The sequence below is a fragment of the Syngnathoides biaculeatus genome, chromosome 6 (assembly GCF_019802595.1).
Source record: "Syngnathoides biaculeatus isolate LvHL_M chromosome 6, ASM1980259v1, whole genome shotgun sequence".
NCBI classification, from domain to species: domain Eukaryota; kingdom Metazoa; phylum Chordata; class Actinopteri; order Syngnathiformes; family Syngnathidae; genus Syngnathoides; species Syngnathoides biaculeatus.
The window spans coordinates 9464641-9491437 of record NC_084645.1 but is presented as its reverse complement, the minus strand read 5'-3'; the positions used below and the strand labels follow the sequence as shown (position 1 = coordinate 9491437).

The window sequence follows — 26797 nt, the reverse complement described above, 5'->3', positions numbered from 1 at the left end:
TCAGTGTTGCACGTTCTCGATGTTCGGCCTAGCTGCAGGGGGCTCCAGTACTTTAACTGGGAAGGCCATGGGCCAGAGAAAGAGGCCTGTATTTTGCTGAAGCTTATCCTCGACCTCACTCTCCTGGATGACTTCTATGTGGCTCACCCATGCAAGCCCAGCAACTGGCAGGACGCTGGGAGGGGTCTGTTGGGATGAGAGCAGGGGGGTGGGGGGGGGGTAATGTTGTGTTAAACATAAATAAAAACAAATACTGACATGTTTCTTGAGATGCTCGTCAAAGTATTGGAGACTTTCCCAGCAGTACCACGGCCCACATACATTGTAAGTCTAACAATTCCTCATTCCCTCTGTAACTCTTGTCTCCTTGTTCCTAGGGCTCCCCTGTGTTCCTGACCCACATCATTCCTGCCACGAAGCCAGCCACCTGTTCAATCCACTGCCTGCCACGTATCCATGCTGCCTGCCAACACATCCAGGAGTACCTCCAATAACTCCCATAAATAAACTGTTCATCATATCACAACTGCCTCCGCCTGCTCTTGGGTCCAGCTGCTCTCACTTCATGACAAATACAATGATTTCCAAATCACGTTTGACCTATATTTAATCGAATACACTACAAAGACCAAAGTATTTAATGTTCAAACTGACAAACATTGTTTTTAGGAAATGATCAACTTGGAATTCTATGGCTGCAAAACACTCTAAAAAACCTGGGACAGGTGGCAAAAAAAAGACTGAGAAAGTTGAGAAATGCTCATCAGACACTTAATTTGAACATCACACAGGTGAAGAGGCTAATTGGAAACAGGTAGGTTCCATCATTGGGTTTAAAAGGAGTTTCCCTGAATTGCCCAGACATTCACAAGCAAAGTTGTGAGATTCACCTCTTTGTGAAAAAGCATGTGGAAAAAATAGTCAAACTGTTTGAGGACAATGTTCCTCAACATACAATTGTATGGAAGTAAATATGTGCCACCAGGATTTGAATTAAAAATGCCACTGAAAATTTTATGTTGTAAAATTCACATTATTTCAAAGTGATCACATTTTCAATGGCTGTATTTCAGTTTAACTTTTCAATGTTCACAAATTCACCAAATTATAAACTTCAACCTTTAAAATTCAAATGCAATATTTTCAGTCTCCTGAGATTAAACTGCCTACAACTCGTCTGAAATTCAGACTGAACACTGAATTTTGACGGTGAATTTCAGACACTGAATTGTAGCCAGAATTGCAGCCAGTTGAATCTCAGGAGACTGAAAATATGAGGTTTGAATTTTAAAGGTTGAACTTTTTTATATGGCGAATTTGTTAACGTTGAAAAGTTATACTGAAACACAGCTATTGAAAATGTGATCAGTTTGAAATAATATGAATTTTACAACATAAAATTTTCAGCGGCATTTTTAATTAAAATCCTGGTGGCACATATTCACTTCCATACAATTGCAAGAATTTTGTGATTTCATCTATAGTCCATAATATCATCAAAAGTTTCAGAAAATCTGGAGAAATCACTACATGTAAGTGGCAACGCAGAGAACCAGCATTGATTGCCTGTGACCTTCGACCCCTCAGGGGCCATAGCATCAAAAACTGATATAAACGTGTAAATCCACATGGACTCAGGAACACTTCAGAAAACCAATGTCAGTAAATATAATTCGGCACCATATGTCTAAGGGCAACTTAAAACTCTACTATGCAAAGCAAAAAGTCATCAACAACAGCCAGAAACCCCGCTGGTTTCTCTTGGCCCGAGGTCATCTAAGATGGACTGATGCAAATTGGAAAAGTGTCCTGTGGTCCAATGAGTCCACATTTCAAATTGTTTTTTGAAATTGTGGACATCAGGTCCACTGGGCCAGAGGAAAAGAACCATTTGGAGTGTTATGGATGCAAAGTTCTAAAGCCAGCATATGGTATGGGGCAGCGTTAGTGCCAACGGCATGGGTAACTTACACATCTGTGAGGGCACCATTAATGCTGAAAAGTACATACAACATTTGCTGCCATCCATGCAACATCTTTTTCATGGACCCCCCTGTTTATTTCACCAAGACAATCCGAACCACATTCTCTATGTGTTACAACAGCATGGCTTCATAGTAAAAGAGTACCAGACGAGCCTGTCTGCCGTCCAGACATGTCGACCATTGAAAATGTGTGGCACATTATGAGATGTAAAATATGACAACGAAGACCATGGACTGTTAAACAGCCGAAGCTGTACAACAACCAAGAATGAAAAAGAATTTCACGTACTAGGCTTCAACAATTAGTGTCCTCAGCTCCCAAAGATGTATTGAATATTAAAAGAAAAGGTGGTATAAAACTGTGGTAAACATGACCCTGTCCCAGCTTTTTGAGAAAGTGTTGCTTCCAAAAAATTCCAAGTTGATGATTATCTGCTAAAGGTTTACCAGTTTGAATATTAAATATCTTTTGAGTGTATTCAATTAAGCATAAGATGAACATGATTTGCAAATCATTGTAATCTGTTTTTATGTTTAACACAATGTCCCATTTTCATTGGAATTGGGATTGTAGCTGGGATAGGCTCCAGTACTCCAGCGACCTTTGCGAGGATAAGCGGCTCAGAAAATGGATGGATGGATGCTTTGTTTCCCTCCGTTTTCCTAGTTGCTTATCCTCATAAGTGTCATGGGATTGCCGCAGCCTATCCCAGCCAACATCAGGCGAAAGGCAACCTACACCCCTAAGTAATAAAAACAGGTATTGGTTGATTAACAGGAACAAAAATTATTTTACTGTATAGCAAAAGTAAGCACATTAGATGCAAATTAGTTTTTAGCTAATTCTGGTCCAATACCAAAATACCAACATGGCATCTACATGGGTAGAAATCTCAGTAACAGTGCATATTCTCCCTGTTTTTGTCCTTTTTTTTTTGTCTTTGGAGACATTAAGTCTTACACAAGGCAATACTTGCTAAATATTAGGGAGTCTACTCCCAACCTTTCACCAACTTTCACAAATTCGCTAAGTTTTTCCTGGAGTTCGTTACTTGTGGAGTGGCTGCACTTAATAGTGGATGGAGGATACGAAGACGGTGCCATAGAGGGAAGTGTGCCGGGGTGCAAGTTAAGCTCAGAAAGTTTGGATTTTGAATGCTATTTCAGTTGATTTACCTCACAAATCTACGCTCTTTACCAAACAAAATGGAAGAACTTCAGCTCCTTGCAAAAACCAGTAAAGAGATTTCACATTCTGCCGCCCTCTCCTTCACAAAGATTTTGCTTTTTGAACGCATCCCCAACAGCGCTGTACTGCTGCCTGGCTTCAAACTTCACTGAGTGGTCCATGACACAAGCTTGCCAAATTTGAGTGAATAAAAACATATCAGTGTGAGCCACAGGCTGAATAACATGTGCTGTTGCTTCAAATAAACTCTTAACATTTCCTGAAGTGTCTTTTATTGTGGACCCACACATAACACACAGAGTGAGGTGAAGATGAATTAGAGGACCCCAGTCAGTCTACTCTCTGCTAAGCTAACAGACATAATAAACAGTTAAACCCGTGTCTGTTGTTTGGACCCTTGCCTTGTGCACAGTGAGGCGGTGGAGGGTTGCCTATGGGATTCTCTGGTTTGTCGCTGCATCGATCTGTGTCATATGTAGGTCCTGTTGGAGGACGCTTTTTTCCTCCGCGTGTTCGTTTAATTTTGGGTAGTAACAATGTTGGTTATCCAAATAAAGGCTTGAGATGATGAACAGTTTGTTCGAAGAATTTACTTAGAGAATATTCCGGGCACTTATGAGTTACAGACAATGGCTTTAGAGAGCAGATCACAAGTGCGAAGATACAGAGAAATCACACATCCTTTATCTTGTCAGAAGGGCAGACTATGGGTGGTATGAAACCTGTGGCGTGAGATGGGGGCTTTCCACTTAGACAAAGGGTTTCTGTCTCAACCGGTTCTAGCTGGCAATGCATTATTTCAAAGTGCCCAGTATGCAGTCCATCAAGGTTAGCCTACGTGCAGAGATGTGCTCAAGGACACATCTGGCTACAGAACAAAGCTCCACTGAAGACATGAGGAAATCATGTAGTCATGACTAAATATGGGCATAAGACATACTTCAGTCCACATAACAGAGACGCTGAAGTCTAAATGACAACACACAACACTTCAGGGAAGATACCTTTTTTCAAGTTGTAGATGTAGTTGTCAATCCCCCTTTCGGACACGAAAGAGTCCGACACTTGAAATTAACAAAATTAAAGAAAGTTGCCAGCGTCGTCATCATCCGGAGTGAATGGTACATCGGGCATGGGGCCTTTTCCTCTGGGATGAGTCGAGCTGGGGCGCAGTCAGCTTCCTTGTCAAATGATGTTATCAACGGGTGCCAGCCGCCACTGGAGAAGACGTGGTCCTCAATGTGCTGGTGAATCAATTCTGTATCCCAGTTGACTTACATGCATGTGATATGGTGGTCTATGACTAATACATTCAATAGACATGCTATATGTTTAATTTCTTGTGCTGGGTCCACAAATAACAATACTGGTTATACTAACATGTCAACTCACAGGTTCTTCCGGGTGTTTAGAAACTTAAAAAAAATAATCTCACTGCACCACTCATCAGTTGCACTACCTTGCTCATTTCCACCTCCTGTCTTGTCCTGCCCTTTTCTGTCCTCTCTCATCTTGTTTTATTAGTTAATGGTTAGATAGTTATTGCATGTCCTCTGCGGGTGTCCCCCCACATCCACAAATAAGAACATGATTTGAGTGTTGTTATATTAAGAGTTATGATGTCTGGCTGCATTCTCAATAAAGTTAAGAATAATAAAAACATTTAAAAATAAGCAGAGGGAGAATTTCAAACTCTCCTGTTGCACAACAAAACTGTTACAGCACCATTCTGGATTACCATGCAGCTGAACAGAACAGGCATTAAATAAATAAATAAACAAACAAACAAACAAATAAATAAATAAAGAAAGAAAGAAAGACATGCAGCGGCACTTTCACTCAGCTGGAAAGCGTTTGGCTCATAGTTTTGAGGTCCCAGGTTCCGCTTGTGTGGAGTTTGCATGTTCTCCCTGTGTCTGTGTGGGATTTCTCCGGACACTCCGGTTTCCTCCCACATCCCCAAAACATGCAACATTAATTGGACACCCTAAATTGCCCCAAGTTGTGATTGCGGCTGTTTGTCTCGATATGCCCTGCGACTGGCTGGCAATCAGTTCTGGGTGTACAGTTGCCTCCTGCCCGTTGACAGCTGGGATAGCCTTCAGCACCACCCCCCCAGGCCCCCTGAAAATTGTGAGGATAACCGGCTAAGAAAATAGATAGATAGATAGATAGATAGATAGATAGATATAGATAGATAGATAGATAGATAGATAGATAGATAGATAGATAGATAGATAGATAGATAGATAGATAGATAGATAGATAGATAGATAGATAGATAGATAGATAGATAGATAGATAGATAACCACTTCAGCGTGTTGCTGCCTCCTGCCTGAAGATAGCTGGGATAGGTTCAAGCACTCCCACAACCCTTGTGAGGTTCATATTATGGATGGATGGAATAAATAAAGACGACTGACTGAATTGATTAATAAATTAACTTCTGTCTGCATTTTTAATCATAATTTATTGGGAATATAATTTGAATTCATTTAAGAGCTTTATTTTTTTTTTTGCCATAAATGGTCAATTTACTTTATAAACCTTATTATTGCAGTACAGTTATGTACCGTATCCGAACTGCAGTATAAGCAAAGATTTTTTCTTGGGGGTGGGGGTAATGTAATGGGTGTGTTGTGTGAGTTACACAAAAACAAGGTTCGACAAAGTATTAATGGCACATCGATGAAGTCATACGTTACTCGGTTGTCACTGGCTGACATTTCGCCACCTCGTCCGCCTCCCCCAACCCTACCCAACATTCCACACATGCGACCAAGCAACAGCTAGCTGCAACCTTACGTGTGGCAGCCACAAGGCGTATTACCATGATGAAGTTGAGAAACCCCGATTTCTCGCCCTGAGCAAACTCAAAGCATCGTTCGACGAAACGCGGGACCCCTCGGCAAAGCACGGGCCATGGGTGGCCTTTTAAATTATTAGTGATTGCTTTTTATTCGGAGCTTCAAATGTGCAAAAAAGTCTGTGAGCTGTACTCGACGTCGAACAAGATGGCAGCAGTAGCAACAACACCGATGCAGGGTTTGGCGGTGGCGTGGCTTCTCGCTTTTAGCCTCTTTGACGCGATGACTCATTTGGTTTACGGGTCTTACTGAAGGTAAGACATCTTAATAAACAGAATTGTATTGTGTTTATGTTATTCGTCAGTGGCCGCACCGAAATCACTTTGCTTGCTTGTTTGCTATCATAAGCTAGCAAACTTTGTTGCGTTCGGGTTGGCAGGCTTGCTTTGACCGGAACAGTTTGCCAACATTCAAGTACAGCAAAAGATATACAGATTCACGCTGAACTATTTGTCTTAGTTTGAGCGGACAAAGTTGATCTAGATGCGAAAATAATCGAGAACTACCTTGCAAAAGATCTGTAATGAGGTTCGTGTTATGCAACACGAGTTGCTCACGTAAGGCATAAAGTTCAGTGCATACAGTTCATGCATACTAGTTTGAGCATAGTTCGTTCAAAGAAGACATGTACTGGAGCTATCGCTCAGTTAATTATAAAATGGGTTTCAACAGGTGTCCAGACTGTTGCGTCCCTTCCCCCAAGCATACAAAAACTGACACCACCCCTCCTATATGGTTACTGTGTCCTAAATTGATCACAAACAAACCACGTGTATGGCTGGTCGTCCATCTCCACAAGTGCCTACTGCGATACATGGCTCTGAGTTTCAGGCTTGGATCCGGTCACCAAGCTGTGGGGTATCAGGCTACCTCGTGAGCAGGCAGGGGATATTCATGTCTATTTTCGTGGTGCGTGTCAGTTAGAATGAGAAACTAAACGAATGCGCCTCAAAGAGCTAATAGACAAGGCAAGGACACGCTAGGTGAAATAGTTGCATTTTAGAGCCCATATGTTGGAGGCTTTTTTGCATTACTCCTTACTTACGTCTGTTGCACCACGTCACTATTTATACTTTTCCATATCTGCAGCTGTGGGTGTTGAATGTGAATGTAGTTAAAAATAGGTCGTTACCATCTTGGAAGCACTGTTTTTATTTTTGGTGTGTAGCCTCCTGTGTACAGTACACATGAGTTCCCAAAGGTTGAGCACAATATGCTCTGTGAGGCTGATCAAATGATTTGTTTGAATGTTGAATCTTTGCTAGTGAGGTGGCATTTAAGATAGGGCAAATTTATCTAAAAATATATAATCAATGATACCCTCATGTTTACAACAATGATTTTAATTACAGGCAGATTATTACTATTGTACAATCCCTTATTCTATAATAATTTATTACAGATGAGAATTTTCAAGTGTAAAAATATGCAGAAAAAACTTCAAGTGATTAATTTATCTTTAGATTTAGCTCATGCATGTATGCAGTATGCAGCAAACGAGTGAGTGGCAAAACATTTTACATTAAACTACATTTATTCTACAATTATTTTCTTTCCTATCAAGTCTTCACCCATATCCACCAATACAAAAGAAAATTGACTCCTTTCTTAGATGTACATTTATTTTAATTCTACAATTTACAGCAGTCACTCACATTTGAAAAATGTACAGGTGTGGTGAGTCGTGCCAGTAGATAAAGTTGCGGGTGTAATTAGGGATGGAATCTTAAGACCTTAAAATAACTTACTGAGTTGTTAAACCTGAGTACGTAGTTGTTACCTAATACCATAATCATAATTAATTGGCATTGCACTGAAACAGACATTTTTAAAGAGGTAAATAGACATTAAATTTCAAAATTAAGTATTCATATAATCAAATAATTTTATTTCATCATGATGTATTGATATAATCTAGCATAATTTACGGTGTTATCTATCGTCAATCCATGGATGAAAGTAGATAATTGATCTATATATTCCTAAAGCATGTAGAGGGGAAAAGTTTTCAACTTGAAGATAATGCGGGACCACAGGAGGAAATGATCGTTCACATTTAGATATATGGACAGACTAGTCTGTTAGAACTTAGATCAAGTCAAAGTAAATCATCATATTTATTGTAGGTAGATACTGAAACATTACCTGTGTTGTACCATAAATGTTTTCAGTATAACTGAATTTCCTTTGACATGGCTCATGATGTTGAGGACCTTCTACGTAAATGCGCTCACAGTACGTGAAGCAGCTCGGAACATGTGCTTTTGGCATCACATTGGAACATGCTCAGTACGGTTAACTTGTATGTCCTGTTTCCTGGTGAATACTGATTGTTTAGCATCAGGCTTCTTTTGTTACTAACGTTTATGATATAAACACGTAAATTAATGTCAAGACCAACGTTCCCTCTAATTTTTTACGTGTCTGAGCAAACACACTAAGCCCGTGAGGGCCCCCTTTGACCACTGTGAGCAACATTAGACTTATGCACTGTGGTCAGATCAGTGTCATCTATTGAAGTTACATGGCTCATTCAAAGATTCAGATGACAGCATTTACATTCCCATCAGAACATTTCTAAGAACAATTTTGTGTTTTTGCAAACTTACAATGAAAATGTCAACAAACAAAAAAATACATTGCTAAGTAAACCAAGCCAACTATGAACTATAAATTTGAAAGGTCGCTTGCAACTTTGTTTCATTTTTTTTTAACCCCACAATGATATCCCTGTCTGTTTTTCTTGGTGTAAAACTGAATTATTGCTTGCAGAATATCTTTAGGAATGCATGTTGAAGGCTGAATGATGCTCCCAAACAGTTTTAAGGTTAATGTTATGTTGCCTCCCAGATTTAAAATACAGAATTAGCTTTTTGTGCACTGTATTTTCTGTGCTTTCATCCTCGAACATTCTGTGCCAAGGTGGAATTTTAGCATTATACACCATCTCATTCTCTACTTTCTACTTTGGCTTCAGACCAGACCTTTTTCACTCAAAAAAGAGAAAATGTCATCCAGTTTCACCACTTTTTCTTCTTTCATTCACATACCCCGACATTCATTAAAGCAACAGCACTTCTTTTATTTTACATTTACCGTTATTATCGAGCGTAAACACAAGCAGCATGTCTTAACTCTCTTTGCTCTCCATTGGCCCAACTGTGTGGGTGAATGGTGTTTGTAATTATGAGTGTACCCCTTTAACAGCCAAAGGGGGGCGGAGTCAGGTAAACAAGCAGGAGACTATGTGCTTCAGTGTTAAAAAAAAAAGTCAGGCTGTGGTTTACTGTGCTGGATTGGTTTTCATGTGCGCTGAGAATATCTATGTATTTCTTCTTCTTCTTTTTCTTTCGGCTTGTCCCGTTAGAGGTCGCCACAGCGTGTCATCTTTTTCCATCCAAGCATATCTCGTGCATCCTCCTCTCTAACACCCACTGTCCTCGCGTCCTTCCTCACAACTTCCATCAACCTTTTCTTTGGTCTTCCTCTCGCTCTGCTCGTAACAAATTTTATGTGCGTGATTTTTTTTTTGTGCTCGACTTTGCAGATTTGCAAAGTGTGATGGCGCGCTCAAATCACAGTGACTGATTTACAGTCTATATAGAAAGAACCAGAAAGAGGGAGTTCCTATTAACAAATGTTCCTATTCATTTTGAAAATTTTCTCCAAAAAAGTTTCCCATCAAGAACGGTGCTGCCAGTCCCCCAAAATGCGGAAATTTATTCCCTTGTGGTTGTTGGTGTCAAACTTATTTTTGTCATGAGCTACATTGTAGTTAGGACTTTTTTGGAGGGCTCCTATGTCTGAAACCATATAAAAGAATAATCATCTTGTTTTATTTAGACTATTTAAAGAAAAAAAAAGCCTGCTACACTGTGAAAAATTACACAAAAAAAATCTGTGTAATAGTGAGGACGCCTAATGTGAAATGCGTTTTAACGAGTGAACACTGTACACTATGGTCTCAGGCTCGGTCCTTGATTTTTAAAAAACATTTACTTTGTGTTGCCTTTGTGTACCGTATATTTGAATCCAAAAAGTAGTTTATTTTTCGTGTACAGTATATTTGAATCCAAAAGCTATCTGACTTCAATATTTTTATTTTTATTTTTTTTTAAACAGCAGTGTGAGATAGGCAACGCGTAATGGCTGGATCAGACTACGAGACAATTTTGGTCTTTCAAGATTCTACTATATCATGCTAGGGCAATAAAATATTGAAATCTGATACCATCCCATTTTTTACGATCACTGGTTTTATCTTGTCACTCAAAATGCGACCGGATACACTTGCTGCCATGGCGACAACAACAACAATGGATCATGTCGTGTGTATTATTAGAACAAAATGGGGGGAAAAATGTGTTCTAGTCATCACAGGTGCTCTGGAGAGGACTTTAATTCAAGGGTTGCTTGCGGTATGTTCTACAATGTAAACATGACGGCATCACGTCATATGCTCTAATAAAGTTTCGATGTTTGTGAAGTAATTACAGTAAAGTTATTTAATTTGCACTCATTTCTGTCATGCTGTATGTTGGTTTGACCTGACTGATTAGGATACATGACCTGAAGAGAATGGTCTTGAAGATAGTTTACAGTACACAAGTCTATACATAGTAATTTAAATGGACATTTCTCCATCTAATTTATTTGATCTGCTTGGGTAAACCCCAATATAGATGGAAAACTGCCATTTACCCTCGAGGACCCTTCTTAGGGGGTAGAAGTCATCCACTGTCCCACAGCCAGGATGAAAATCACACTCCTTCTCCTGAATCTTAAATTATACTTCTGGACAGACCTCCCTCTCCAGAACCCTTGAATAGACCTTACCAGGGACGCTAAGGAGTGTTCTTCAAAAGGGCGACAACCACCTCGGTCTTCCAATTCAGTGGCACTGTAACTCAATGTCCACACAATGTTACAGAGAGGGACATGTCGACCAGGACAGCCCCACAAACATCGAAAGCACCCAGGAACGCTGACGGAGCTTTTTTTTTTTTTTCTTTTTCAAACTTCAACCCCAGAGATACAGGAGCCCATCTCAGAATCCCCAGCCTCTGCTTTCTCACATGAAAGTGTGTTGGTGGAATTGAGGTAGAGCTTTGATCTATTCGTCCCACTGACTCAGAGCGTCCTGAGTTGAGGTCAGCAACACCCCATACTCACTATGAACAGTGTTGATGGTTCAGTGGTTGCCCCTCCTGAGATGCCAGATACCTGAGTTTTTGCGTCAGCTACTACCAAGTCTTTATTACATTTGGCTAGCCGGTACTCATCAGCTGCCTCTTGAGTCCCACATGCTAAAAAGGCTTGATAGGACTCCTCCTCCCTTATCACTAGTGTCAAGCAAGGTATGGGTGACCCTCTCGTTTACCTTGTTGAACTCAACTTACGGGCACTTAGCTGGGTTCTTACTGACTACTTATTGCTCAATAAATATGCCAACAACTTGTTGGTGCCTTTCACCATGGGCAACTTCAGAGTGGAAGAGAGTCCAACTCTTCCCTAAAGGACTGGTACCAGAGCCCAAACTGTGCGTCAAGGTGAGCCCAACTTTAGCTAGACTGAATTACTTAACTTCACATATCAGCTCACGCTGCCTGGCTCTAGAGGGGGGCCCTCGATGACCCTCGTCCGTTTGTTTTTTCCCGTAAGGGGTCTTGTCCAGTCCCTCACCTAATATCTATTTGCCATGGGTGACCCTGACGGTCAAAAAGCCCCAGACAATTTAGCTCCTAGGATCATTGGGACACACAAACACCTCTACTATGATAAGGTTATGGCTCAGGGAGTGGCAAATGGATTTCAATAATTCATTATTGCATACTGTAATGCTGACAGGAATTTAAAAAAAAAAAAAAAAATCAGCCTGGAAGTGCAGCACCTGATAGGCTGTCATTGTGCTGCATTTAACGCAATTAGGGATATGGCTCTGCCATGTCAAAAAGTCTACAGTAATACTAGAACAGTGGGACCTAACGAATGCACAAACTTGAGTTTTCCATGTGAGGAGTTGTTACTGGGTCAATTATTATTACGACTTTTAAATTGGAACAAAAAATATGGCAGCAAAACACATCTGCACCATTCTTTCAATAGGAACAACTTAATAGACATACATTTACATACAAGATCTGAAATTAAACTCCATGTCAAGGTGCCGCTGTACTTCTTATCTTTAATCTCTGTGTAGTACAATGATGACCTACAGATGCTCTTCTATTTTTGTTCATTAGTTTTTAATTTTAGTTTTGAACTGACTGTAAAATCATTTTGTAAAAAAAAAAAAAAAGTGAATTTTGAGTGTTGCGCGCTCTCCGTATTACGAGACGTTCAAACGATCTTACGTGTAACACTGCGTCCATTGTTCACATGGTGCAAATGACAGACTGAATGACACATTGTTTTGCGTATTTGTAAACCTAACCAAATATGGTCAGTCAAACGCGAAAGTCTACAAGTGATAGTGGTAGTTAAAAGAAGCGGCAAGCCATCTCATTTGAAAAGAAGGTGGCTATTATCGGGAAAATTGATGCTGGTGGACACAAATGTGAACGTTGTACGTTTCTTCCAAATGCGCGTCTGTATATGAATGAATTTATCAACTACATTATCTGATATTTACTTTACTCTTGGTAATGTCTCATTAGAATTACTCTCTCAAAAGGGTTTAGTAAAGCAGTAGTCACACATTCTCCAAAAAAATAGAAAAGAATATACAGTACATCAATCCATCTCTATGTTTCATCAAATTGTAGCCTGAATCATGATTGAATAAAATCCTGGGATGGCGAGAGATTTTTCCCAAAAACGTCAGGAAATTTTCACATTTTTAATAGTCAAGGATAAGTAGAAAATAATGAATCTAGTCTAATATTAATGTTAGAAACTCTCTGAAACTTAGTCAACTTACTTAATGCATGGTAACTTCCACTGGATATTCTCCTTTTATCACATTGCTCTTCTCCAAACACTTCTTGTTGAGAGTGGTTTGTGTCACAAAAAGCTATAGGAAGAATAAAGACATTGAATTAGAAGCGCAAAGGTTCATTGATTATTTGATATGTAATTGAAGATTGAATTAAAATATTTTGATCATCGATTTTGCAGGAACAAAATTCAGATCTTTGGAATGTCAACTTTTCAACAGTAAATACCGATATTCTCAGATTTTTGTAGTTCTGTAGTCTGAAAGCAGCTTTATTATCTCTTTGTGTTTGATTAAAGTAAGCAATTTGGAAACATTTTTTAGTTGGGGAAAGATTCATTTTCCATATTGCTGATCCTCACGAGGTTTGCAGGAACATTGGAACCTATCTCAGCTATTTTTGGGACAGAGGTGGGGTACACCCTAAATTGGTTGCCAGCCTTTTGTAGGGAACATAAACAACCATTTACAGTCAAACTAACAGGGCAATTTGGGCAATTTTGAGTTTTCACTTAACCTACCATGCATGATTTTGTCATGTGGGAGGAAACCAGAGTACCTGGAGAAATGCAGACAAAAGGAGAAAATTCAAACTCCTCACAGGCAAGGCCCGATTTTAACCCGGGTCCTCAGAATTGTGGCAAATGTGCTAACAAGTCATCTGCTGTACCGCCTAATTTGAAAAACAATGATTAGCTTTTTTTTATTTAATGATTAACCCCATTTTCTGACATTTTACAAACCAAAATTTTGCTTTACTCAGTTGAAATAATATCCCGTTTTTTCGCCTTATTATTACAAATCCAATGAAGTTGGGATGTTGTTAAACAAATTAAAGCAGAATACAATGATTAGCAAATCATATTCAACCTATATTTAGTTGAATATACTGTAAAGACAAAATACCTAACGGTCAAAGTGATAAACTTCCTTTTTAGCAAATAGTCATTAACTTAAAATTTCTTGTCTCCAACACTTTCCAAATAAGCTCGTACAGGGTAGTTTATACCATTCTTGTTATATCATCTTTTCTTTAAACAACATTCAGTCAACATTTGGGAATCGAGGACTGCCCCCTATCCTAGCTTAAAAAAAAGGTGGGGGGTCCCTAACCCTAACCCACATCATGGACTATAATTAACATTGGGCTTGGGCTTCTTTGTAGCGAGTATCAACATCAAACATATGAACTTAAAGGCAACGGGTCTGTAACTAACCTCGTGTTATTTAATATTAATTTATTATTTGAGCCAAAGGTTTAATATAGCATTGTGAAAATAGTTATTTGTGACTGTTTTATCACAAATGTTTTTTATGTGCAAGTAGTTTTAACTTCCTATTTTAACTTGACATCCTGTTTTCACCCTGAAGCCTTACTTTGAAGGGCATACACAGGAACTTGGCCTTTTTGCACAAAATAACGTCACATGGGATCAGTTCATTTTGAAAAGCAAAGTGAACTGTAGATGGCAAGAAAAGAGTAATGAATGGAACTAAATGCTATGTAATTACTTTACCGACCCACCAATGAGAGACAAGGTTGGTGTTTGTGATACTCTTGAGACATTTGTGTGAATATTGTCCCAAGTTCATTGTAATGTAAAGCTGGTACTTTGACTTTGAAGTTTCATTTCAATGTTAAAGGGGAAATCCAGTGCTTTGCATGAACAGTGTATCCACTAGGTCCTGTAATAAGTACCCTATTTTGACAAGTGATGTCAAATCCTCTCTCATTTAATAGTGTTTTGAGAATATTTTTATCGACAATTACAAACTTTCAGGAGCGCTGCTATTTTCGCGAGTCCCATGACCTATATGCGCGGATGTGACGTGTTACGTGCCGTTCCAAATGCTCGATTACATGGGACACCATTATGCCCAGCACTTATTTGTTGGATTTATCCTCATCTGATGAAGAAATAGCAGTATCGGTTGATCGGGAAGACGGAGGAATACTTACATACAGATTTGAACCTGTGGCTGTAATTAATGTTGAATAATCGGATGGTTCTTTGGGCGGAATGACGCGCAGTCTGACTATTCGGAGGGGCGCGCGGGACATAAGGCCCCCGGAGCTCTTGGCCGTCAGCCGCGGATGTTTCGGGAATGACGCGGAGTCTGACGAGCGAGCTCTGGTGGCAGGCCATGAGCCGAGCTTCCAGGCGGCGGAGGTTGTTAGCACCAGATGCCGAAGCTCGGCTAAAGGCTGCCGCCGAAGCTAGGCTAAAGGCTGCCGCCGAAGCTAGGCTAAAGGCTGCCGCCAAAGCTAGGCTAAAGGCTGCCGCAGAAGCTTGGCTAACGGCCTCCGCAGACGTTGAAACTCTACTCGTGGCCCGCTTTCGGCTGCGGCGGAGGCCTTTAGCCTAGCTTCTGCGGCGAATGGCCTCGGCCGCCTGAAAGCTCGGCTCATGGCCCACTGCCTGTAAGCTCGGCTCGCGGCCCGCCTTTGGCAGTGGCGGAGGCCTTTAGCCCTGCTTTGGCATCTGGGGCTAACGGCCTCAGCCGTCTGAAAGCTCGGCTCGTCAGACTCCGCACATTCCCGTCCGAAGAACCATCCGAATATTAAATATTAATTATAGCCACAGGTTCAAATCTATATGGAAGTATTCCTTCGTCTTCGCGATCAACTGATACTGCTATTTCTTCATCAGATGAGGATAAATACGAGAAATCAGCGGTGGGAATAAATGATGTCCCATATAAACGAGCCTTTTTTGCGGCACGGTACACGTCACATCCGCGCACGTAGGTCATGTGACTCACGAAAATGGCAGCGCCCCTGAAAATTTGTAATTGTCGATAAATATCTTCTCAAAGATACTTACAGTATATAATGAGAGAGGATTTAACGTCACATTGAATGAAATTAAACACATTAAAATAGGTTACATATTACGTGACCTGTTGCAGTGATTTCCAACCTTTATAGAGCCAAGGCACATATTTTACAATGGAAAAACCTCACGGCACACCAACAAAAGTAAATATCACCAAAAATGGACTGATTAATTTCTGTATGTACTTCCTGCCATCTAATAGAAGAGGATTATTTTGTTCTGTCTATCATTGTGCCTCACTGGCATAAATAGATGAATAACGATACATTATTTCTTGGAATAAATGTTTGTTTTTAGCAATTACATAAAATTGAATAACTTCCCATGGCACACCCGAAGAGCGCTCACGGCACACAAATGTACCCCGGAACACTGTTTGGGAATCACTGACCCATTGGATACACTGTTCATGCAAAGCACTAGATTTCCCCTTTAAGTTTTTTGTTTTTTCATCATCTCTTATGTTGTTTCAACACTAAAATAAATGGTAAAAATCATCAGTGCAAAAGTACAACCAACCATTTATCTCTCACAGCAAGTTGTCCAGGTCCTGAAGGAGCACCAGGACCACCATACTACCATTACAATCATTAGCATGATGTTCTTTGAGACTGCTAATTTTTTTGCCAGATGTAATGAGATGCACACCCTCTCTTTCATATCGTCAGTCCATATAATACTTTAGTTTAGTTTATAATATAAAGTTTTCTCGTTCTTACAGTTGTGTCATGAACACTAACTTTAACTGAGGCAAGAGAGACCTGCAGTTCCTTTGTGGCATCCTGGATGAGTCAATGCTATTTTCTTGGGATAGTCTTTGTAGGCTGGGCACTCCTGGAAAGTTTCAACACTGTTCCATGTTTTCTCTATGTAAAAATAATGGCTCTCCATATGGTTTGCTGGAATCCTAAAGCTTTAGAAATGGCTTTTAATAACCCATGCCAGACTGATCGATATGTAAATTACTGTATTTCTTGACTGTTGTGTATTTTTTTGGGGCGGTGGGGAGGGATTGTCTCATTTGGTTGCAGCAATTTTGTCTGACTTGATTTTGTCGACCCAGATCCCGTTTTTAATCTCTTGAATGAATAGGTCTGGGGGTAATCATGCTCGGGTATGATCAATGAAAATTAACCACAATTTATGATTAGCCACGATTCATGGTTTAACAAGAGGGGGAGTACTTACATTTTCACACATGGCCAGGTAACTGAATAATTTTTTTTCCCTAATGAATGAAACCATCCATCCATCTTTTACCGGTTATCTGGGTCGGTAGCGGGGTCAGTAGCTTTGGCAGGGACGCCCAGACTTAGCTTTCCCCACCCATTTCATCCAGCTGATCCAGAAGGATCCTGAGGTGTTCCCAAGCCAGCCGAGAGACTTAGTCTCTCCAGCGTGTCCTGGGATGTCACTGCCGTGATTTCCTTCCTGGAAGATGTGTCCAGAACACCTCACCAAGGAGGTGCCTTGGAGGCTTCTGAGTCAGATGCCCCAGCCACTTCATCTGGCTTCTCTTAATGCGGATTAACAGCGGCTCTACTCTGAGCCCGTCCTGGATAACCAAGCTTCTCACTCTTATCTCTAGGGGAGAGCCCAAACACCCTGCGGAGGAAACCCATTTCGGCCACTTGTATCCGGGATGGATGAGGGTAGGAACATAGATCGACCGATAAATTGAGGGCTTCACTTTTGGACTTACCACCTTCTTCACCACAACAGACCCATACAAAGTTCATACCACTTCAAATGCTGCACTGATCCTGCCTGTCAATCCCCTGGTCCATTCTTCCCTCACTTATGAACAGGACCCCAAGATACTTGAAATTCTCCACTTGGAGAGGGCATGCCGGCATTTTCCGACTGAAGACCATGGGCTCAGATTTTGAAGGTGCTTTTTCTCATCCCAGCCGCTTCAGAGTCAGCTGTGAACTGCTTCTTTGATAGTTGGAGATCACGGCTTGATGAAGCCAACAGAACCACGTGATCTGCAAAAATCAGAGATGCAATACTGAGCCCACCAAACCGCACCCCCTCTATACCTCGGCTCTGCCTAGCGATCCTCTCCATAAAAGTTATGAACAGAATCAGTGACAAAAGGCAGCCTTGGTGGAGTCCAACTCTCACCCGAAATTAGTCCATTTTACTGCCGGCAATGCGGACAAAACTCTTGACACCAGTCATACAGAGAGCGAACAGCCTGTATCAGGGGGTTTGGTATCCTGTACTCCTTAATGACCCCCCACAAGACTTCCCGAGGGACGCTATTGAACGCTTTCTTCAAGTCCACAAAACATGTAGACTGGTTAGGCGAACTTCCATGCACTCTTGAGGACCCTGCCGATGGTGTAGAGCTGGTCTACTGTTCCACGACCAGTGCGAATACCACATTGCTCTAACGGACCCTCCTCTCCAGCACCCCTGAATAGACTTTACTAGGGAGGCTGAGGAGTGTGAGCCCTCTGTAGTTGGAAAATTACTCCTGTCCCCATTCTTAAAAAGCGTGACCACCACTCCAGTTTGCCAATCCAGGGGCACTATCCCCAATGTCCATAAGATGTCAAGCAGAGCTTTTATCAACTCTAGTCAAAACCTCATTTATTTTTGCCACACTGAGAAACGTTTTAACCACCTTGGTGACCTCAACCCCTGAAATAGGAGAACTCACCTCAGAAAAACCAGACATGGGAGGGTGTGCCGTTGGAAATGAGGAGGTCTTCAAAGTAGACTCGGCCACCTTCGAGGCTCTCCTCCGGGCCTCGCTCCAGAGGAAGGGGGGGCTCGGTGACCTGGATATGGGTTAAGGGAAACCTAGATATAACATTAGTATTTGTCATAGGGTTTTATGGAGTTGTACTCAGTCTGGTCCTTCATGTAGGATCTTTTTGCCGTGGGTGATCCTACCAGGGGCGTCACACCCAGACAACTTAGCTATTAGGATTACTGGGACACACAAACTCTTCCACCACAATAAAGTGAGGGCTGAAGGAGTGGATTAATTAAACTACAGTTAAAAAACAACATTTTAAGTTCACTTGGGATATACTTGTCTATCTACATTTGTTTAGTGATCATAACATTGAAAAACTATGCAAACATATAGAAGGGCCATGCTTTTTCACGGCATTGGACATCGGGCGAGTCTTGTCAAAAAAAAAAAAAAGAAATCATAAGCCGGATTTCCAGCACCAATGCCAGAGTAGTTTAGGCTATTAATAAATAGTTGACTTTCCCTAAATTTTCCCACTTGTGTGCATCCACTGAGCCAGCACCTTACTGCTTTTGTGAGCAGCATCCTGAGTGTCACCACAACAATGACACCTCCACAAAAAAAAGTCTCTGTTGTAGTTATGGAACGATAACCAACCTTATTCTGTTTTTGATTGGCTACTGGCTTCCACCAAGAAGAGACTCATACTTTTAGGGGACAATGATTTGCTCAAGCACTTCAGCACCACAGTCTCAGACATGGGACACACATTAAACGAGATCTAGGTTTGCAATAATTCTTCGTTTGATTAACAGTTTCATCCATTAATAAATTGTTAGTTGCAGGCATCCCTATGTTGATGCTATCTGAAATTAAATGATGTGCAATGCTGTAATGTAAACAAAGTTTCAATTGGATATGATCCTATTTTGATATGATTAGATTCTTTAATTTCAAAGTAATAGTTCAAGTGGAGTCTATTCAGTGGATAACGTGTACACCCCTTGTTCAAATGCCCATTTTTTTGCGGTATTAAAAGAATAGGGTAATTTTTTTTCAAAACTTTTTTTGAGCATAGTGTGATGTATAACCTCAACATCTCAGTTGGGGAAAACAGACAAGGGGAAGTGAAAATAAAGAACATAGATAATGTGGTTGCACATGTGTGCACACCCCTTTATAACTAAGGATGTCGCTGTGTTCAGAAAGATGAAAGCCTTCTAAAGAAAAACATTCAAGAACAGTAGAGTGAAGATAATAATTATTTGAACCTGCTATATTGCAAGGTCTACCACTTAGAAATCATGGAGGGGTCTGAAATTTTCATCGTAGGTGCATGCCCACTGTCAGCGCGATAATCTAAAAAGAAAAATCCAGAAATGTATGATTTTTTTTTTAATTTTATTATTTTTTTTTTAGAAATTTATTTGTGTGATAGAGCTGCAAATAAGTATTTGAATACCCGAGAAAACCAATGTTAATATTTGGTACAGTAGCCTTTGTTTGCAATTACAGAGGTCAAACGTTTCCTGTAGTTGTTCAGCAGGTTAGCTCACACTGCAGGAGGAATTTTTGGCCCACTCTTCCACACAGATCTTCGATAGATCAGACAGGTTTCTGGGTTGGAAAAACACGGAGTTTCAGCTCCCTCCAATGTTTTTCTATTCCGTTTGGTTCTAGAGACTGGCTAGGGCACGCCAGAACCTTGATATGCTTCTTACGGAGCCACTCGTTGGTTTTCCTGGCTGTGTGCTTCGGGTCATTGTCATGTTGAAAGACCCAACCACGACCCATCTTTAATGCTCTGACTGAGCGAAAGAGGTTGTTCCCCAAAATCTCATAATTACATGGCTGCGACTAACCTCTCCTTATTACAGTGTAGTTGCCTTGTCCCATGTGCAGAATAACACCCCATGCTTCACAGTAGGGATGGTGTTCTTGGGATGGAACTCATCATTCGTCTTCCTCCAAATATTGTTAGTGGAATTATGAGTAATTAGTTGCATTTTGGTCTCATCTGACCACAAACCTTTCTCCCATGACTACTGTGTATCATCCAAATGGTCAATGGCAAACTTAAGACAGTCCTTGACATGCTGGTTTAAGCAGGGGAACCTTCCGTGCCATGCATGATTTCAAACCATAACGTCTTAGTCTATTACCAACAGTCACCTTCAAAATGGTTGTCCCAGCTCTTTTCAGGTCATTGACCAAGTCCTGTGGTGTAATCCTGGGCTGATTCCTCACTTTTCTAAGGATCATTGAGTGGTATCCGGTATGGGGCTCCACTCCGATTGAGATTGTCTGTCATGTATAGCTTCTTCCATTTTCTAATGATAGCTCCAACAGTGGACCATTTTTCACCAAGGTGCTTGGCAATTTCTCCGTAGCCCTTTCCACCCATGTGGAGCTGTACATTTTTGTCTCTGGTGTTTTTGGACAACTCTTTGGCCTTGGCCATGTTACAAGTTTGAGTCTTACTGATTGTATGGGGTGGACAGGTGTATATATGCAGCTAACGACCTCACACAGCTGCATCTGATTCAGGAAAATATATGGAGTGGCGGTGGACTTTTAAAGCCGGACTATCAGGTCTTTGAGGGTCAGAATTCTTGCCGATAGACAGGTGTTCAAATACTTATTTGCAGCTGTATCACACAAATAAATCTTTAAAAAAACATACATTGTGATTCCTGGATTTTTTTTCCAGATGATCTCTCTCACAGTTGACATGCACCTACGATGAAAATTTCAGACCCCTCCATGATTTCTAAGTGAGAGAACTTGCAATATTGCAGCGAGTTCAAATACTTATTTTCTTCACTGTACATTTTGCAAAAACACTGGTGGTTGTGTGTGGTCCAGACTTCAATACGATGCAATGTGTAATAATTTGAAGTAGACTGCACTGAAGATGCCCATGTAATATGACAGATTTAGAGCGCATTTGTAAAAGTGAGCAAATATTACCACGTCAATATCTGCCATGCTGTCTCCTACCCAAAAAGACAGTGCTGTGGTAAAATGGTATACACACATAAATACAACCAACTTGGATGTTTTATTTTCGTCCTTAAGCGATTTCCGTTGTTTTCCAGTTGAGTTGGACGCGTAATAGGTTTCATTAAAGGTGGAATTTCTTTTTAAATGATTTAATGTGATCAAATGTTTTCCATCATAAAAAAAAATTATTTGAATAACTGACAACTACACAACTTGAACCTCGTCTATAAAATATCAAAACTGTTCAAAAGCTGATATCTGCTGGTTTGTCATGTTTTTTGAAGTATACCCGATCTGCCGGTCTGAGCCTGTGTGACTGTTCTATGAGTTGGGGAAGCCACTGGCTCCCCAGAGGCATTTTTTTTCCCAAACTAAACTGACTGTGGTGATTTTTTTCATCATCAGTTGTCGGCGTGTGAAACCCAAGAACAACCTTCAGTACGTTTTTGTTTGGCTTTTCCACAGCAGGACTTTACACCTTATTACACCTTGCCATGCTGAATGAATTGTGATTAAATGGGTCTTGAACAATGTTCACAGTCCCAATTCAACATTTATGAAATGAGTAGATGGATGTAGATATGTGTAATATTCCCACGTCTTCATCTTTCTATGTCAGTATAAAATAACTGAATGCCAGATTGTACTACTCACTTTCTGCTAAAACCTTCATGCTACTTTGCTTGCCAATTCCAGGCGTGTGTAAATCACAAAACACCCTTCCCGTGCTGTGGCAAGTATGTGTCTTCCAATATTGTTGCTGGTACATTTGATTGACAATTGATTTGAATTTAGTTACTAGTAATAATAGTTGGCAGCACGGTGGATCAGCTCGAAAGGGTTGGCGTCACAGTTCGGAGGTCCTGGGTTCAATCCCGGCCCCACCTGTGTGGAGTTTGCATGTTCTCCCCGTGCCTGCGTGGGTTTTCTCTGGGCACTCCGGTTTCCTCCCACATCCCAAAAACATGCAACATTAATTAGACACTCTGAATTGCCCCTAGGTGTGATTGTGAGTGTGGCTGTTTGTCTCGATGTGCCCTGCGATTGACTGGCAACAATTTCAGGCTATACCTCATTCACAGTGGTTTGACGGGGTCGAGCATGAAAAATCGTAGAATTTGTTACAAGTAGAAATACATAGACATTCTCAGCACACATGAAAACCAATCCAACGCACTGAACCAGAGCCTGACTTTTTTTTTTTTTTTCCCAACACAGAACCACAAGGTCTCCTGCTAGTTTACCTGACTCCACCCCCCTTCGGCTCTTAAAGGGGTACACTCATAATTAAACATCCTCCACCCACACAGTCTGGGCAACGAAGAGCAGAGATACATGCTGCTTGTGTTTTCTCTTAATAATAATGGTAAAAGTAAAAAAAAAAAAAAAAAAAGTGCTGTTGCTTTAATAAATGTCGGGGTATGTGAATAATAGAAGAAAAAGGGGCGAAACTGCATGAGATTTTCTCTTTTTTTTTGAGTAAAAAAGGTCTTGAAGCCAAAGTAGAAACTACAGGATGAGATGGTATATAATGTTAAAATTCCTCCTTGGCAAAGCCTAATCCAGGATGAAAGGACCAACAACACAGTGCACAAAAAGCTAATTCTTTATTTCAAAGGTCAAGTGTCATCCCTATAAACATTCTAAAATATATATTGTAATGAAAAATACATATAACATTCACTTCAATGTCTATACAAAAAAATAAATATGAGCGGAGAGCGCGTCGTCCATGCGCAAAGTTGCAGAAGTGTCATTCTTCGACATCCAAGTGGTCACCATATTGCTGCGTCCCCTGTCCGTGATGTCGCCCTGACATTCGCCAATGAAAACATGCGGTGGACCCTACTATGGGAGACGAAGATGCCCCTTCTGACACAAGCTCTTTTTGAAGAAGAGAACATTTTACAACCGAGTGAAGAGACCAGGGCAATATTACCCTATTGTTTTGAGCCATATTCAGATGATATGCGATCACGGCGGAACCGCCTCCCTGTCCGATCAACCTCCGTGGTCCGTGGCTCATTTTCGGCACTGATGTGTGTTATCATGGAGCCGAACTGGGCTGCTTCAGGGCATTGTTCATAGCCGCCGCCGTCCGCGATGAACAACACCATCGTCGCTTTACGGCATTGTCGTCGCATGCAGCTGACTGCGGCATTGTCTGCAGAGTTCTTCCTTCGCCGGTAAGCCCGACGCCGTTTTTTTTTTTTTTTAGTAGCTGTATACACACCTCCCTGTCATTTATAACCCACAAAGCACTCATCCTCTGCACCTGTGCAATCCAATTTTCACGACGAACTGGGTCTCTTGCGAACTTATGAAGGGTAAATCCATCCTCCCGAGTGTTCAAGCAATGTCCAGTAATGCAACGAGGTGGCATTTTGGCTAACACGAAGGAACAACGAGGTACCTTCCCGGAGGTAAAACTAATAGAAACAAACGAGTCCACTTGAGAGCGGTCCTGCCACGTACGTCACTTCCTGCATCTTCTCGAAAACAAATCCCTCGAGAGGATTTTCATGGCGGGAGTTACAAAAAGCTGTATACGTCAAAATCATGTTTTGTGGTTGGGGGAAAAAAAAACCTCATTGGTCCATGTCGGCAGCCGTTTTTTTCTTTCATAACATACTAAAAATCATGCATTTCACGACAGTGGCCCTTTAAATATCAGAGACAACATAACATTAACCTTAAAACTGGGAGCATCATTCAGCTTTCAACATGCATTGCCAAAGATATTCTGGGATATAACACAGGTAATGTTTCAGTATCTAACTATAATAAATATGAAATTGTGATTTAATTTGATTTGATCTGAGTTCTAACAGACTAGTCTGTCCATATATCTAAATGCAAATGGTCATTTTCTCCCGTGGTACTGCGTTATCTTGAAGTTGAAAACTTTTCTTCTTTCCATACTTTAGGAAGAGATAGATCTACTGCTACCTTTCATTAATTGATTGACAATAGATACTGCCGTAAATTACACTAGATTATAACAATACATCATGATGAAATAAAATTATTTGATTATATGAATATTTAATTTTGAAATTGAATATCTGTTGACCTCTGTCTCAGTGCAATGTCAATAAATTATGATTATGGTATTAGGTAACTACATATTCGGGTATAACAACTCAGTAAGTTATTTTAAGGTCTTGAGATTCCATCCTTAATCACATCTGCAACTTTATCTGCGGGCATGACGAACCACACCTGTATATTTTTCAAATGTGAGTGACTGGTGTACCCTGCCTCCTGCCTGTTTACAGCTGAGATAGGCTCCAGGACTCCCCGCGACTCTTGTGAGGATAAGCGGCCAAGGGAATGGATGGATGGATGGTAATAATAGTTGATGCAACCAAATTTTGATTACATACAGATTTGTAGTATGAGGAGCTAAACTCAAGTCTGTAGATGTTTTTCATTTAATTTAATTGAATGGGCTTTGCCATTTTAAGATTTTAACTTTTGAAGTCTATTCTGGTTTAATTTATGGCATACACAGAACTTGTGCCTTATGGTTTACAATTTCCTTGTACACTGCTTGATTTATGATGTTACTCTGTGAGACTGACCCACGACATTACAACAGGCTTCACTCATCCCCTATTCCATTCTTGTAGTTCCCCTTTACTGTAAGAGTGCCATGTTGGATCAGGCTTTTAGATGCACTGTAATTGCTACAGCTCTAAAACCCAGAACCTTTTTTTGTTGTTTTAAACCATGTACATGCGGTCCTCAGAACTGTGAGGCCAATGCTCTCGCGAGTTGCAGCACGGTGACTTCCAGACTACTGCAAGCAAATTAAACTTTGTTTTAAAAAAAGTTCAGATTAAATGGAATACAGAAACCTTAATATATCTCTTGACATTATTTTGAACAGGTCTGGAGGTAATCAGGCTTAGGTTTTATCAGTGAAAATTTATCAAACATTGTGATTAGACGCAATTAATTCATGATGTTTTGCGGCATTGTGGTGTAGCTGTAGAGCATTGGCCTCACAGTTCTGAGGACAGGAGTTCAAATCCTGGCCACACCTGTGTGGAGTTTGCATGTTCTCCCCGTGCCTGCTTGGGTTTTCTCTGGGCACTCTGGTTTCCTCCTATCCATCTTCTAATGCTTTTCCGGTCAGGTCGCAGGGGGAGTAGCTTCAGCAGGTATATCCAGTCTTTCCTTTCCCTAGCCACTTCATCCAGCTCTTCCGGAGGGATCTCGAGGCGTTCCCAGGACAGCTGAGAGACAATCTCTCCAGTGTGTCCTGGGTCGTCCCCAGGGTCTCTTTCTCAGAGGGATTTGACCAGAACACCTAACCAGGGAGGCATCCAAATCAGATGCCCCAGCCACCTCATCTGGCTCCTCTCATTGCGAAGGACCAGCGGGTCAACACTGAGTCCTTCCTGGATGACCGAGTTTCTCACTCTATCTCTAAGGGAGAGCCCGGACACCCTGCAGAGGAAACTCATTTCGGCAGTTTGTATCTGGGATCTTGTTCTTTTGGTCACAACCCATAGCTCGTGACCATAGGTGAGGGTAGGAACGTAGATTGACTGGTAGATTGAAAGCTTCGCCTTTCGACTTAACTCCCTCTTCACAACAATGGACCGATACAAAGTCTGCATCGCTGCAGATGCTGTACCGATCTGGCTGTTGATCTCCGTATCCATTCTTCCCTCACCCGTGAACAAGGCCTCAAGATACTTGAACTCCTCCACTTGGGGCAGGATCTTATCCCTGACCTAAAGAGGGCATGCCACCCTTTTCTGGTTGAAGGGCCATGGTCACAGATTTGGAGGTGCTGATTCTCATCCCAGTCGCTTCACACTCTGCTGTGAACCGCTGGAGTGAGTTTCCTCCCACATCCCAAAAACCTGCATTAAATAGAGACTCCAAATTGCCCCAAGTTGTGATTGTGAGTGCGACTGTTGTCTGTGTCCATGTGCCCTGCGATTGGCTGGCAAAACAGTTCAGGGTGTACCCTGCCTCCTGCCACATGAAAGTGCGGATAGACTCTCGCACTCCTGCGACCCTTGTGAGGATATCTGCGTCAGTAAATGAATGAATAATTCATGATTTTACAAGGGGGTAATTACATGTTCTTATCGGTTCACACAGGTATTGGAAATCACATTTTAAAAATATTTTAAATTGACATTGATTTTATATATATATATATATATATATATATATATATAATATATATATATATATATAATTTATATTTATATTTATTTGATCATCTTAAACATTAAAGTGGGAAACTGC

The 26797-nt window shown here is 40.9% G+C and overlaps 1 protein-coding gene across 4 annotated transcripts in view; it reads left to right on the top strand.

Moving 5' to 3' along the window:
• Positions 1–5363: 5363 nt before the first annotated feature.
• Positions 5364–26797, top strand: part of hipk3a (homeodomain interacting protein kinase 3a) — a 70814-nt gene continuing 49380 nt past the window's right edge. For 2 of the 4 annotated variants that reach the window (XM_061822537.1, XM_061822536.1), the window contains exons 1-2: positions 5364–6296; positions 24805–24874. In XM_061822537.1, the coding sequence (XP_061678521.1) occupies positions 24868–24874 (7 nt within the window). In that variant the 5' untranslated portion in view covers positions 5364–6296; positions 24805–24867. Of the gene's footprint in view, positions 6297–14395; positions 14516–24804; positions 24875–26797 lie in introns of those variants that run through there. The other 2 variants (XM_061822538.1, XM_061822539.1) reach the window with 2 other exon arrangements.